General features: G+C 41.5%; 2 protein-coding genes across 2 annotated transcripts; both read left to right on the plus strand.

The window, feature by feature from the left end:
- Positions 1-8512: 8512 nt before the first annotated feature.
- LOC121399900 (protein FAM133B-like) lies at positions 8513-11257 on the plus strand. The gene is made up of 2 exons (XM_041581850.1): positions 8513-9813; positions 10515-11257. The coding sequence occupies exons 1-2, from the start codon at positions 9060-9062 to the stop codon at positions 10700-10702; spliced, it is 942 nt and encodes a 313-aa protein (XP_041437784.1). The 5' UTR covers positions 8513-9059; the 3' UTR covers positions 10703-11257.
- A 139-nt stretch (positions 11258-11396) lies between these two features.
- Positions 11397-13999, plus strand: LOC121399907 (protein kinase C delta type-like). The gene is made up of 3 exons (XM_041581863.1): positions 11397-11476; positions 12868-12930; positions 13822-13999. Exons 1-3 carry the CDS (start codon positions 11430-11432, stop codon positions 13976-13978), a joined length of 267 nt encoding a protein of 88 aa, XP_041437797.1. The 5' UTR covers positions 11397-11429; the 3' UTR covers positions 13979-13999.
- Positions 14000-14652: the final 653 nt, after the last annotated feature.

The following is a 14652-nucleotide window of genomic DNA, read 5'->3' on the forward strand; positions in this document are numbered from 1 at the left end:
GCCTGTGTGTGCCATACTCCGCCTGCCCTATGCTCCTTGTGCGAGTGACAAACTGTGCCTGCCCTATGCTCCTTGTGTGTGCCATACTCTGCCTCCCCTATGCTCCCTGTGTGTGTGCCATACTCTGCCTGCCCTATGTTCCCTGTGTGTGCCATACTCTGCCTGCCCTATGCTCCCTGTGTGCACCATACTCTGCCTGGTAGGGTTTGTCTGGGGGTTTGTTAGCATTTAGAATTGTTGTTAAGGGCCCCTAAGTTGTTTATTTCTGTGTTGGGGTGCTATATTTTCCACAGGGGAGGAGGCATTTAGATTTAAGGGTATGTTTTGATATTGCTTCAATGTCTCACATATGAGGGATATCCCTGCAGTGAGCACCAACCATTTGTGTTTTTGGTGTGCTACCACCATTAATATGGATATGGTCTTAAAAGTTCTTGTTGGTGTGGTTTAAAATGGGAGTGGTCATCACTGGCTTTCATTATTGGCCCTCCACCATTTAGACCAGAAACCAAAAGAAGTTAGACAGCACTGCTCTAGACTATCTATACAGTTGATAGAACAGGGTGTGCCATGGGTTGACACTGACAGTGCATAGTTGCAAAATAAAACAACATACTAAATTGAATATACATACTTTTGCAAAACAGGCAAAACAGAGGGGCAGAGAAAAGCCTCCTAGTTTACACCCATTTTTACAGATGTCATGGTCAATGCAACTCCCCCACTTAAGCATACAAATTGGCCCTGCTGATAAGTATTTAGTTAGGGTACTTTTGTGCTGCTATTGTCATTTATTTTATCTGAAACTAGTCGTCTTACCTTCCTTTGACTTGCGCTCAGCCAACTGCCCAAGAAGTTTCTGGTTCTCTTCTGTGAGCTGCGACAGCTGATTCTGTAGAACATGCTCTTTCTTCTGAGCTTCAAGCAGCTGCTCCTGGAGATACTACACATGGGAGAAGGACAGTGAAGATAAAATGTGAGTTAAATTAATTTTATTATACCCATAAGAATTGAGAAGTCTAGAAAAGTATTCAAATGCACAAAAGCATTATACTCTGGGAGACTTATGGCAGTAGGCTGTGTGCAGAAGAATCAATACTAGTAACCCCACCAACTGCCATTTCTTTATTTAAAAGTATTTAAACTGTATTTTCTGTACAAACAGAATTACAGCATTGTTTGGAGTTCCTCCCAGCTGCATTGCAATGGGTTCAGTAGCACTGGGGACATGCCTAGGGGTTAATGATTAAATTTGGCCTTTGATATAATTGATATTGGCACTTGATATAATTAGTTACCAAATTACCCAGCACTAATTACAAGGTCACAGAACTATCTGGTTAAATATCTGGTTATAACTCAGTATCCCCCCCACACACCTGTTTCTACTGCATCCCCACCTTGCGTGCCTTATTAGAATTCTTCAGAAGGCAGTAGAACTGCATGAGATATTCACAGAAGCACACAGTCCACCGGCCTCTGCAAAAACTGTTCTAATAGGGCAGGAGAAGCAGCGGAGAACACAGTAAATAACCCATAGAGAATTTGCCTAGAGAATTTGCCAGCACATCGAATAAAGGCCATTATTATTACATTTATTTATAAAGCGCCAACTTATTCTGTAATGCTGTACATAAGGGTACATAATAGCTGACAAACTGATACACACTGATAGACAATAAGGGCTCTACATCTATAGAGGTGGGGATAAGTGAGACACAAGGTATAAAATATATGTAGCTGTGGGGGAACTATATGCTGATACAGAGGAACAGTTCTACCAAGTAATTTAGGGAGTGATGGTACAGGTATGGGATCCTTTATCCAGAACCAGTTATCCAGAAAGCTCTGAATTACTGAAAGGCCATCACCCTCATACTCAATTGTATCCAAATAACCCACATTTTCTTTTCAAAATAATTTCATTTTTCTCTGTAATAATAAAACAGTACCTTGTACTTGATCCAAACTAAGATATAATTAATCCTTCTTGGAAGCAAACAAGCCTATTAGGATTATTTAATGTTTACATGATTTTCTAGTAGACTTAGGGTATGAAGATCCAAATTACAGAAAGGTCATTTATCCAAAATCCAGGTCCCAAACAAAACTGCAGTAAAAGCATTACGTGGTAATAGAAACGGGTCAGCCTGGTGAATGATTGGACAGTGAAGAATTTAAATAAACACCGCACTCCTTCATATTTTCCTAAGGAAATGCCAAATGCTTCTGTGGCTCTCACTCACTTCCCTGTGGAAAGAACTTTATTTGCATGAAGGGAAATGTCAGCACTGGGTTCATGTCAGAACACCCACAGCACCCGACTTCAAGTAAACTGGGGATGTAGGGTATCTAAATAAATCCTATATAACCCTCCATTTATCGGGTGTACTCCCCCAATTTGTGGCCTAATAAATGGCAAAGTGCCAGTGCCATTCTTATTTGCAATTAGAGTATAGTGATAGCCGACCAGATATCCAAGGAACTGCAGCACCCCTAAGGATTTAAAGTAAGGAATGCATGCGAGTAAGGAATGCCACATTCTAGAGAGTTTTAGCAAATCATTTTTATATTACAGGTATAGGATACATTATCCAGAACCCCGTTATCCAGAAAGTTCCCATCTCCCATAGACTCCGTTATAATTTAATAAATCACAGTTTTTAAAATGGATTTCCTTTACAGTACCTTGTACTTGATCCCAACTAAGATATAATTAATCCTTATTGGAGGCAAAACAACCCTATTGGGTTTATTTAATGTTTACATGAAATTTAGTAGCCTTATGCTAATCGAAATTATACGAAGAGCCCTATGTGAATAACTTCAGGTAGAGGTATGGGACCGGTTATCCAGAATGCTCAGGAACTGGGGGTTTCCGGATAATGGATCTTTCTGTAATTTGGATCTTCACCTTTCAGTTGACTTTTAGTATGTCATAGAATGGCTAATTCTAAGCAACATTTCAACTGGTCTTCATTATTTATTTTAAATAGTTTTTTAATTATTTGCCTTTTTCTTCTAACTCTTTCCGGCTTTCAAACAGGGGTCACTGACCCCATCCAAAAACAAATGCTTTGTATATCTACAAATGTATTGTTGTTTTTAGTTTTAATTGCTCATACTTTTATTCTGGTCCTCAACAATTTTGGTATCTTATTCAAATCAGGGCATGGTTGCTAGGTTAATTTGGATAGCAACCAGATAGCTTGAATAGCAATTTGGAGAGCTGTTGAATAAAAAGCTAAATAACACGAAAATCACAAATAAAAATGAAAAACAATTGCAAATTGTCTCAATATCATTCACTGCATCATACTAAAAGTTAACTCAAAGGTGACCAACCCCTTTAAATCTAGTAGAAAATCGTGAAACATTAAATAAACCCAATAGACTGGTTTTGCTTCAATTAGGATTCATTATAATTTAGTTAGGACCAAGTACTAGGTACTGTATTATTATTACAGAGGAAAAATAATTTGGATTATTTGGATAAAATGAAGTCTATGGGAGACGACCTTTCCGTAATTCGGAGCTTTCTAGATAACGGGGTTCCGGACAAAAGATCCCATGCCTGTACCAACTATTCCAGATAACAGATCTCATACTTGTACTATCCTTTTATGACTCTATTTTGGTGCTTGAGATGGATGCGAGGAAGGTCATATATATTATATAAAAGCACCCGAGCATTCTGGATAACAGGTCTCATACCTGTGTTTAATAGATAAACATATGCAAACACACAAGTTTACAAATACATAAACAATGAAAACTGGTTCCATTGTGTTACATGTAATTAATCCATAACTTAAAATACTCATTTATACTAATCCCCTTAAAAAAAAAAAGCTTTGGCACAGCGTGACCTATAGAAGGGACAAAATAAAACACTATGATAAGCTAGACAAACAACAGAAATGTTAGTAAGCAAGAAAGGAAAGTGAAACGGCAGGATGTGATACAGTAATACGGTATTACACAAGTGAGTTTCACTGATAAGGTAACCAATAGCATTTCTGTCACAAGATCTTAGTACAGCAAATAATTCCTATCCAATAACATGAACATGAAGTCAGGTAAATAGATGCCGTCTTGCACCTCCCTGAGGCAAGGTTAAAATAAGGTTGGGGAAACAGATGTTAAATTGGGAGATTAGTCGCCAGGCGACAAATTTCGTCTTCTTCACGGCGACTAATCTCCCCGATCTGCCTTCCGCCAGCTAAAATGTAAATCGCCTGGGGGCAGGCACACGGAATGCTTCGGTTTCTGAAGTCGCCCGTAATTGCCTCAAGAGGACACTTCGGCCAACTTTGGAAAACAAAGTGCTCCGTGTGGCTGCAAACAAGCGATTTACATTTTAGCTGGCGGAAGGCAGATCGGAGAGATTAGTCGCCGCGAAGAAGAGGAGATTTGTCGCCTGGTGACTAATCTCCACGAATCTGCCCGTGTGACCAGACCCTAAGGCATTCAGCATTGCCTTCTGACAGGCATCCATCAAACTACATCCAACTTGTTCACTGCCAACCCAAATCCTTTTTTGTCTGTGCTGTGAGATAAAGTATTTTATCTTCCAAACCTAGAGCAGCTTCTGCTGACAATACTTCTAGAGCATGTTCACCTTTATATTATTTTTCTGTGTTTAATAAATAGATTTAAAGAGGTTGTTCACCTTTACATCAACTTTAAGTATGATGGAGAGACTGATATTTGAGACAATTTCATTTGTGGTTTTTGAGTTATTTGGCTTTTTATTCAGCAGCTCTCCAGTTTGCAATATCAGCAACCTGGTTGCTTTGGTCCAAGTTACCCTAGCAACCATGCCTTTATTTGAATAAGAGACTAGACTATGAATAGGATAGACCCTGAATAGAAGTAATAAAAAGTAGCACTAAAAATAGGAGTGGTGGTGAAATGAAGAAAATTAATAAAGATATACATCTCCTTGCCAACTGGTTACAATTATTTTGTACTTGTTAACAGGTGTGTAAGGGTTTAAGCAAGGGATGCAAAGCAAGAAAAAATAAGGCAAACAATACTGAGTGACATTTAATGAAAATATGATGTTTCACTAAAACAGGAATATCTTTCGATTGGGCTTTTCATTATTAAAGCCCTCATTCATCAGTAATGAGCTTCCATGCATGGGTAACACACCTGTTGCACAAGTACAACTGCACGACACAACAGCTTGTCTGGGCAGGACTCTGGGCTTTTCCTTTACATAAAGCCCTTCATGCTAGCGTCTCTTGCCAACGCCTGCCAAAAACACACGTCTAGTTTCGTGGGGCCCAACATACCAGAAAGCTACAAAAAGACACTGACGGAGCGGCATGTTGGCTTCCAGGGCTCTGTAGTTGCTTTCACTGAAGCACATGGTTTTGGAGAAGGAACAAATAGTAACAGATCCTGTGACAGACAAGGCTGAAAAGGAATAAGAGCTCCGTCGTGACTTAGGGATGATGTGAATGTAGAATTGCACTAGCTTGGCCCTACACTTCCTCATGCACAATGAGGCTAAATACAAACATTCCAGTATAAAGGCAAGAGGTACAAAGGCAGCAGTTAGGTACCAAAGCTGCCAGTGTTGTTATTAGGACTATACTCGTCTATAACATGATGTAAATGTGAGATGGGGGGGAGGGCTAGAAATGTACAGATTAAACAAGGAGCCAAGAGATGCACATTCTACCAGAGATCAGCTCAATCTGTCACAAATGGCCGCTGAGATTCTTTTCTATAGGAGACTTCAGAGGCTGTTGGACACTACCAATACAGCCTAGGGGTGCCGGGAGTTGTACAGAGAAGCTGCCATACCCATACAGACACACTGACACTGACATACAGACTGACACACTCCTAGGGTGACAGACACACAGCCATTCACTCACCGCCGGCTCCTCTCTGCTGCTCAACTACAACCTGTGCACGGCTCTGATGAGCATCTCTTCCTCAGTGCAGCCCCGCTCCCTCCCGGAACCCCCCACGTAGCTTTCCAGCAACTCCAGGACACGGAGCACTTGCGGCACTACACCGGATACCGCCGCGTCCGGCCCATACTGCTCCGTGAGGGTCTGCAGTTCCGCGCCCAGACACACCGCCGCCATGTTGTACACTTGATCCTGCACCGACACGGACCCCGGGCTCTTCACCCATAGCGACTACTCCATCCCCTGCTCGGCGGCGCCACTTGTCTAGTCTCCAATCTTGCGGGCGGGGCTTCAGCTGTTATGTGACGCCCACCAATGGGGAAGCCGTAATCGTAGTACCGCCCCCTAATAGTTTTAGTCGCTCTCTGGGGTGGCAGCAGCGGCTCGTCCTCAATATGGTAAAGGGGCGGCGTCCTCATTATCAGAAGGGGCTCCATTGGGGCGCTCCAAACACCGGAAACAAAGGCTGGCCCCGGGCAGTGTGGGCGGAGACAGAGTGGAGGGGGATGTAGCGGTGGCTGTGGCCTGCTCTGCTGTCCTCCTCCTCCAGGCTTGAAGGGTGGGCACAAGACCCCCAAGTGTTGGCGACAAGCCGGGAGCCTAGAGCGCATTCACCCTGACAAGGATAAAGTCGCCCGGCCATTCTCGCGAGAGTTTCATACGCCCCGCTGCACTGACTGACACTTGTCTGAGGGGCAGAGCGAGGCCTCCTGCTGCCGCCGGCCTGGCAATGGCAAAAGTGCACATGGCTCTGAAATAACTTCACTGTATGTGCCAGACCCCAGTAGAGTTCCTACATTTTACTTTTATCTGGGGCTGTTTCATAAAAAGGTTAAGGGCTTGCAAAAGTAAATGTTTAATGACACAAGTTTCATCAATGCCTCCCTCCCAACAGTTTGGAAATAGAAAGAGGGGCACAAACATTGGTTGCGGTCCATTTCGACCACGCCCATTTTGTGGCCACACCCCCTAATTACCATGTTCATTTTACAAATGATGGCAGCTTATGAAAGTTTGAACACATTTCTGTACTTTGTAAGTGTGCTTGCTAATGAAGGCCAATTGCCCTTTAAACTGCAACTCACAGTTTCCTCAAGATATTAGACCTGTTTATCTTAAACTGTTACAATTGCTTCTTTACTTATCTAAAATTGTTACAAAAGTATTCAAGTGCACCTGCCACGTTTTCTGCCAATATCCAATTAGCTTTCAGAAACTTTATATCTTTTCCTGTCTGTTCAGTGCAGGAGATCAAAGAGAAAATCGGGGAAATTTCCGTAACTATTCGGGATTGAGCTGTCAAAATCGGGACTGTCTTCCCGGTACCACAAGTGAATGTGATAGGTGCTGGGCACTCCTGAGTGTGGCTATGAGCAGCCAGGCTTAGGCGTGTTTAGGCCATGGATAGGTTAGGCTAGCTAGAGGGAAGAATTAGTTCCTGGGCAGGGGGTCCCCTTTTTCACCCTTGAGACACATTCAAATGTAAAATAACCTGCATTGAGGCCCCTGGGAACAAGATAAGATGCACATTTGGATGCATATTGCCTCATTCCTGTAGCATTAGCTTATATTACAGGCCAACCTAATTTTTGCTTGATAATTTGTGATGACCCCTAAGCTTAGCTTCTCAACAGCTGCTCAGAGCCCACTGAGTACGTGAGTGGCGCAGACACCTTCCAAGATGGTGACCCCCTGTGACAAGTCTGAAGTCCTGGATCATTGCCGCTATTGATATGCTGAAACTTTATACTAGTGCAATAAGTTCAGTATATAAAATAAGGCCTTTTCAGCCATATTGATTTTAGGGTTTACTTCTCCTTTAAAGTCACTGACTAACTGAGAGTGATAGAGCTGAAAAACAGGAGGTAGTGTTCTGTTCTGTTACGTTATGTTACACATCCAGTCACTCCAGCCTTTATAGATGACATTTTTGGCTAACTAACTATATTGGAAACTTTGTTTATTTTGCAAAGTCTAATTACCCAGTTTTCATTTTTACACTGAACTGTTCCTTTGAGGCTGTTACAAAGTTGTGAGAAAAAGGAAAGAAAATAAATCCTATGTAATATTTTGTTTGTAATTATCCTTTGTATCATAGCAAAGGAAATGTTAAAAGAATCAACTGTAATAAAGTAATTTTAATACACATTATGGGTCCTCTGCTTTGTTTTGTCACTGCAAAATCACAATGACAAAAGTGCTAACTGGCAATACCTATAAGAATCTGTGACAGGTGGATAAGGTACCCCAAATGCATTAGAGCAAAAGCCACACATTTTTGTGCATAACCACATTACACACACACGTATTTTCAATGTTTTTATTTTTCCTAACGGGCAAGAACTCCAACCAGTTAAAGTATAAAATACTTTATTACCTGGTGCAGATAATCCCCCCTTTTTTCAAGTGAAGACATCATGATATAGCCCCAAATATTCAGCATGTTTTCTTTGGTACTGCGTGGTTTGGTACTACAGCAACAAAGCCAATGGATGAAATTTGGAAGGACGTATAGATAGGCGTATCCGACATGGGCACGGCTCATTATAAAGGCTACATTTCCCAAGTTAGTGATGTCACTGAATGAGATGTATTTAACACATATTGTGATCTGCATTATCAAACATACCTTGTGTTTATTTAAAGGACAAGGAAAATGGGCAAATGCAAATGTTAGGCAACCCCCCTAGTGAATTAAATCTGAAATTCTCCGATTCTTCACCACCATTGAATGGTAACCAAGACAACTGCTAAGTAAGGTATGGGACCTGTTATTGAGAATGATTGGGACCTGGGGTTTTCCAGATAACAAATCTTTATTCTGAACTTGATGACTCCCAATCAACTTAAAACATTTGCTCTTAGTGAAGTTTTCCATCTCTGTAGTGCCATGGCAATGTCCTCAGCTCTCTAGTGCTTGCATGTCACTCCATGTTGCCTGCCCGCATGACACTGCTGGTGGTCACATGTCTCACCTAGTTCAGTTACCTGTTCAGTTGGTTCAGACCAACTGCCGTTTGGACAGTGAGGAGAGGAGACATGGAGTGAGAGAGGCGATAGATAAATGCGGATAATTTGCGATAGAGCTTAAATAAAAATAGAAAAACCAGTATAGGAGGAGAGATCAACATGGAGGTGAGGAAGAAGAGGAGTCTGAATTTGGAGGAGGAAGGACAAGTCAAGAAAAGGCGATGGAGTGATGGAGATGTAGGAGACAAGAAGAAAAGCCTGGTGAAAAAGAAAACCAGTGAAAATGGGGGCAGTAAAAGGAGAAGGAGAGAAAGGGAGTTGGAAGAGAAGAAGAAAAGCCCCAAAGAAAGGAAGACCAGTGGAGATAGGAGCAATAACAGAAGGAGTGATGGTGATTTAGAAGACAAGAAGAAAAGCCTGGCAAAAAAGAAGACCAGTGAAGATGGGGGCAGGAGAAGGAGTGAAGGACAGATAGAAGAGAGGAAAAGCCCCATACAAAGGATGAATTGTGGAGATTGGATCAATAATAGAAAGAGTCAAGGTGAGTTAGAAGACCAGAAGAAAAGTCTGGTGAAGAAGAAGACCAGTGAAGATGGGGGCAGTAAAAGGAGAAGGAGTGAAGGACAGTTAGAAGAGAAGAAGAAAAGCCCCATGGAAAGAAAGACCAGTGAAGATGGGAGAAATAAAAGGAGAAGGAGTGGAGATGAGTTAGAAGAGAAGAAGAAACCCCCCATGGAAAAGAAGACCCGTCAAGATGGGAGCAATAAAAACAAAAGGAGTGAATTAAAAGACAAGGAGAAAAGCCCCATAGAGAAGAGTGAAAAGTTAGAAAAAAAGAAAAGTCAGTTGGAAAAGACCAGTGAAGGTGTGAATAAGGATCAAAGATCAAGAAGTCCAGAGGATCCCTTAGAAGGTAAGAAAACGTAGTTGTAGCTTTTTTGTTTAATCTGTGCCCTAACTTGCTAATAACAAGTGGCCCCATAGGATCTATTTGCACTAACTTGCTGGGATGTCTTTTTATAAGGATTCCTGCAATTAATATGTTTGCCTGATGTTTATAGCTTGCTGATTTACACAAGGTCTTGTTCTGATTAAAAATTTCCCATCTTTTTATTCATTCTTTCTTCTTCTTTTTTTAATCTTGGTATGAAACTAGGGCTGGTTTACTATAACATAGGGAAAATAAAAATAACCAGTGATGTTGCCAGTATCAACCAATCAGGGGTGGTTTTCTATAGTATAAGAAAAAAGTGATGCCAATGTCAACCAATCAGACCTGCTTTAATTTTCTACCTTGTATGTAACTGTTCAAATCTAATTACTGATTGATTCTTATGAACATCACTAGCACTAATGGTCTGCTGTGTCAATATGTCAGAAATACAGGCTTCCAGCATTTCTCAATATTTAATCAAGGGTTTAAGTTTTCTGGGAGATGTATTCATGGGGGCCGCCTAGGGGAGGCACATAGGTGTAGGTGTCCCCTCTCCAGTCCGCTTGTGCTGCCTTGTATTAAGGAGCCCTGCTTTGTGCTTGCTGATGGGTTTATTAATATATGCTATGTACAGGTTATTTGTAATACATGGTACTAATGGAGTTTTTTTCTCTAACAAGGTGGAAGCGCAGCGAAGAAACTCTGTGTGGATATCAGCAGACCTGTCCCCCTGGATATTAAGAACTACAGGTTTTATTCAGAGCTGGGAAAAGGAGGCTTTGCCCGGGTAAGTGAAGGACTTCCCATGATTTCTCTTGGTATAAATTCTAGGGAAGCAGAAAACATAGGAGAGAATAAAGTAGTTTAGTATTATTACTCACTGTTTTGAAAATACAGTTCTAAGAATATCAGTATAAAGCGGTGATATAGAACGTCGACATTTATATTGGGGAGGGAATCACTGGTTCTAACTAATTGGGGAGACTGAACCTCCAGAAATCTTCATTATTCTCCACCTATGGTGTAAAGTAAAAACAAATAACTTTTTCATTTTAGCCTCTCAGTGTTTAGCATTTACCTTTACCATACACCATGTCATTTTTAATATTTGCCCTTCATTATTAGGTGATGTTGGCTTCGTTTACACCGAAGAAGCAACTGGTAGCAGTAAAGATCATGCAGAAAAATCCAGACAAGAACAACTTCAACATCATGATGAAGGAGGCCCGAGTGCTGACGGTCACTAGAGGATGCCCATTTTTATGCCATTCATATGCAGCTTTTCAATCAGAGGTAAATGATACTCTTATTAATTGCATATAATCTCTAGCATTTAAATGAACTTTTAGCATAATTAGACCAGTGTTAGACAAACTATGCGGTGGGGTCTTATTTGCTCCTCATACATGGCTGTTTCTATTTCTCCATGGAGCGCCAAGATGTTGCTTTGCACTTATTCACATTACCACTTCTATTCAGGCTGTTTTAACATTTTTGGGTGGGAGGCTGGATGTTCTATGTCTCACCTTCTTCTATTCTCTCTTTAACAGCTGGAAGCCTTCTTCGTCCTGGAGTATGCCAGCGGGAAATCTTTAATGCAAATGATTCTGCGCAAAGGAAATCTGCCAATGGCAAGAATCATGTAAGTGACATTAGGACCCATTTACAGTACATGGGATAGGGAGCAAACTGGAAAGAATAGCTGCAGCCCACCATGTTTTTCATACTTTGCTCACCGTCTACCTCTTGGCCCTTAATAGGTTTTTGTTCTCTGACAGCACTGTATTACTGAGGGACAAGCTTGAGTAGTGGTGTCCCCTTTCCTGCACCCTAACTTGTGTTTCATTCAGGTGCTCTAGTTAAGTGGGTGCAAGATGCAGCTGGGCCCTGTACCCTTGCATAGATAAGTACAGGGCTGCTTTCTACAGGAATAATATGAATTATTCCTGTAGAATTATTCCAGAGAAATTTGGGGTACATATTTAAATATTCCAAAGGTCCATGTAGAGCTTATTCCTCTGTTTAAGCTGCCCACTTAATGAATTGTGTTCTTCTGTATATTGTCAGGCCCAGACTGGCAATCTTTAGATCCTGGCCAATGCCAAAGGAGCTGCTAAAAGATGCCATAGACTTACAATATCACCCCTCCCACCTGCCCCAACCAATAGGCCATTGCAGAGGAATTGCATTAGAAAGTGTACTTTTTATACTGGGCTTGTTTCATACATTTCCATTTTTCATTTTTCTGGTTTAACACTTAGGGGCAAATTCACTAAGCTTCGTAGTTGCGCCAGCACTGCGCAAATTCACTAAACTCCGAAGTTGTGCTCAGGGGTAGCGTAAGGTTGCGAAGTTGCGCTAGCGTTAATTCGCCAAGCAAAGCGAAGTTACGCTAGCGATGGTTAATTTGCATACGGCGCCAAATTGAAGTTACAATGGAGGTATAAGTAGCAGAACTACACAAGCCTGGGAAACCTTCAAAACAGCAAATAAATTTTTTATTTTGCCCTACACATGTGCCCACTGTATAGTTAAGTTGTCATGAGTTAGGAAATGTAGGGGGGAAGGAGGGGAGCCCCAAAAAATTTTTTAATCTTTTTCAGCCTATCACCGGTAATAAAGACAAAAAATGCCAGCGTTGTTTGGGACTTTTTAACTTTTTTTGAAGCAATCTCTATCTACTCTATTGCGCTTCGCCTGGTCTGAGGTGGCGAAGGAAGTCTGGCGTAAAAGTTAGCTTTCACAACAATGAAATGAATGAACGTCCGTTGCGCAAATTCGCCAGGCGTAAGGGTGCGAAGTAACAACTAGTAACACCAGCGTCCGCTAGTGAATCGGCGAAGTAACGAAAATGCCCAACGCTGGCCAATTCAAGCTAGCGTTAGGCGCTTCGGCGCTTAGTGAATTTGCCCCTTAGATATATGCATCAGATGCAAGCACAGAGAACACTATGAGGCAACTCTATAGTTAACTGTAAAAATCCTATGTAATGAATGTGATATAGGAACAATGATGATTTTCTTTTTGTAAAAGGTTCTACACAGCGGAGATGGTGGTTGCCCTCCAGTTCCTGCATTCTAAGGGCATCATTCATCGGTGAGTAAATTCTCAGTGTATTGTGTTGTTTTTATGTGCTTTCTGACACATAGATTCACTGTGTGACGATGGACTGTCACAACTACATGTACTGTAGGCAAGCATTTCCCATAGTAGCTACTCATCTCTCCCAACTCCTTTTTAAATGAGCCAATACAAGAAAGCACTTACATAGTCAGACTGCAGGTGCTGTTAGTCATGGGACCCCACACTACATAGAACTCCCCCCAAGTAAGCCCAGGTTTTTATCCCACTGCCTGGTTGGTCCCTGTGGGAGGTGGGCAAATCCAACAAAGTAGAACATGGCCCCCAGTGTCGGACTGTGACACCAGGGGCCCACCCAAAAACCTTAGACCAGGGGCCCACCATAAAACCTTAGACCAGGGGTCCACTCTCATTACTAAAATTCTTCATCTCCTCAATCAACCTCTATTCTCCCAGTTTGTTTTCTTTACATACTATAATCTATTATTCCATCTATTTAGCCTCTTCGTTCTCATAGAATAGGGAATGGCCAGGAAATAGGCCAAAAGTTTAGCAGCTTGAGGGCCCACTGACACCTGAGCCCACCGGGAGTTTTCCTGGTATCCCGGTGAGCCAGTCTGACACTGATGGCCTCAATTAAAAGAATATAGAATATTTTATACACATTCACACCATTCTGCTCAAACACGTCAACATCCCCACCCAAACACCATGAATTCCCTCTGCAGGTCCATTATCTTTTTTACTCTGTGAATTGTACCTTCACATTTCTTTGGGTTCTCTGTTGCCATGGGCCACCTGCAGGATCCCCACTCTAATGGCAGCCTACTTATAAGGGCAGTGGAGGGCAATTTTGGTCCCAAGAACTGTTACCTAAGTAAATTGCTCCTAATGCTTATCCTACAGTGACCTGAAACCTGACAACGTGTTGGTGGACAGAGACGGCCATATCAAGATCTGTGACTTTGGCCTCGCAGCGGAGAACATCTTCGACCAGACAAGGACCAACGGAGTAACAGGAACCCCTGGATACCGCGCACCAGAGGTGACAACAAACATTTAAAATACAAACATAGCATCTAAAGGCTTTTTCACCTTTAAATTAACCTTTAGTCTCATGCAGAGAGTGATATTCTAAGACAATTTGCAATTGGTCTTCATTTTGAATGATTTTTTAATTACTTAGCTGATAATACCACACGTATTGGATCTAGGGTTGCCACCTTTTCTGGAAAAAAATACCGGCCTTTCTATATATTTATCTTTTTTCCCTATTAATAACATTGGAATCAACCATCGTTTTTATCGGCCAAGTGGCAACCCTAATTGGATCTGTGCTCATTTAATATAAATTAATATTAATACAGAGGTTAAATGTAATCCATTTGCAATTTAATATGTTGCCGTGTTATTTTGTGTTCTGCAGGTACTGGATCAAGTTCATGACTCATGTTTTCTCTGTAATCATTTTATTTAATAGGTTCTATCAAAGGCAGAGTATAACGCAGGCGTGGATTGGTGGTCCTTTGGGATCACCATGTACCAAATGGCCACGGGCAGCTTGCCATTCTCACCATCAGGCAGTATTTTAAGGCAATTCTATGCTATAAAGAAGAATAAGCCTTATTACCCATATTATATGAGCCAGGAAATGCTGGACCTCCTGCCAAAGGTAAATATCAGCCAACCAAGAATTACAGAATAATTCGTATAATATATATATTAATGCTAGGAGGT

The sequence above is a fragment of the Xenopus laevis genome, chromosome 2L (assembly GCF_017654675.1).
Source record: "Xenopus laevis strain J_2021 chromosome 2L, Xenopus_laevis_v10.1, whole genome shotgun sequence".
NCBI classification, from domain to species: Eukaryota; Metazoa; Chordata; class Amphibia; order Anura; family Pipidae; genus Xenopus; species Xenopus laevis.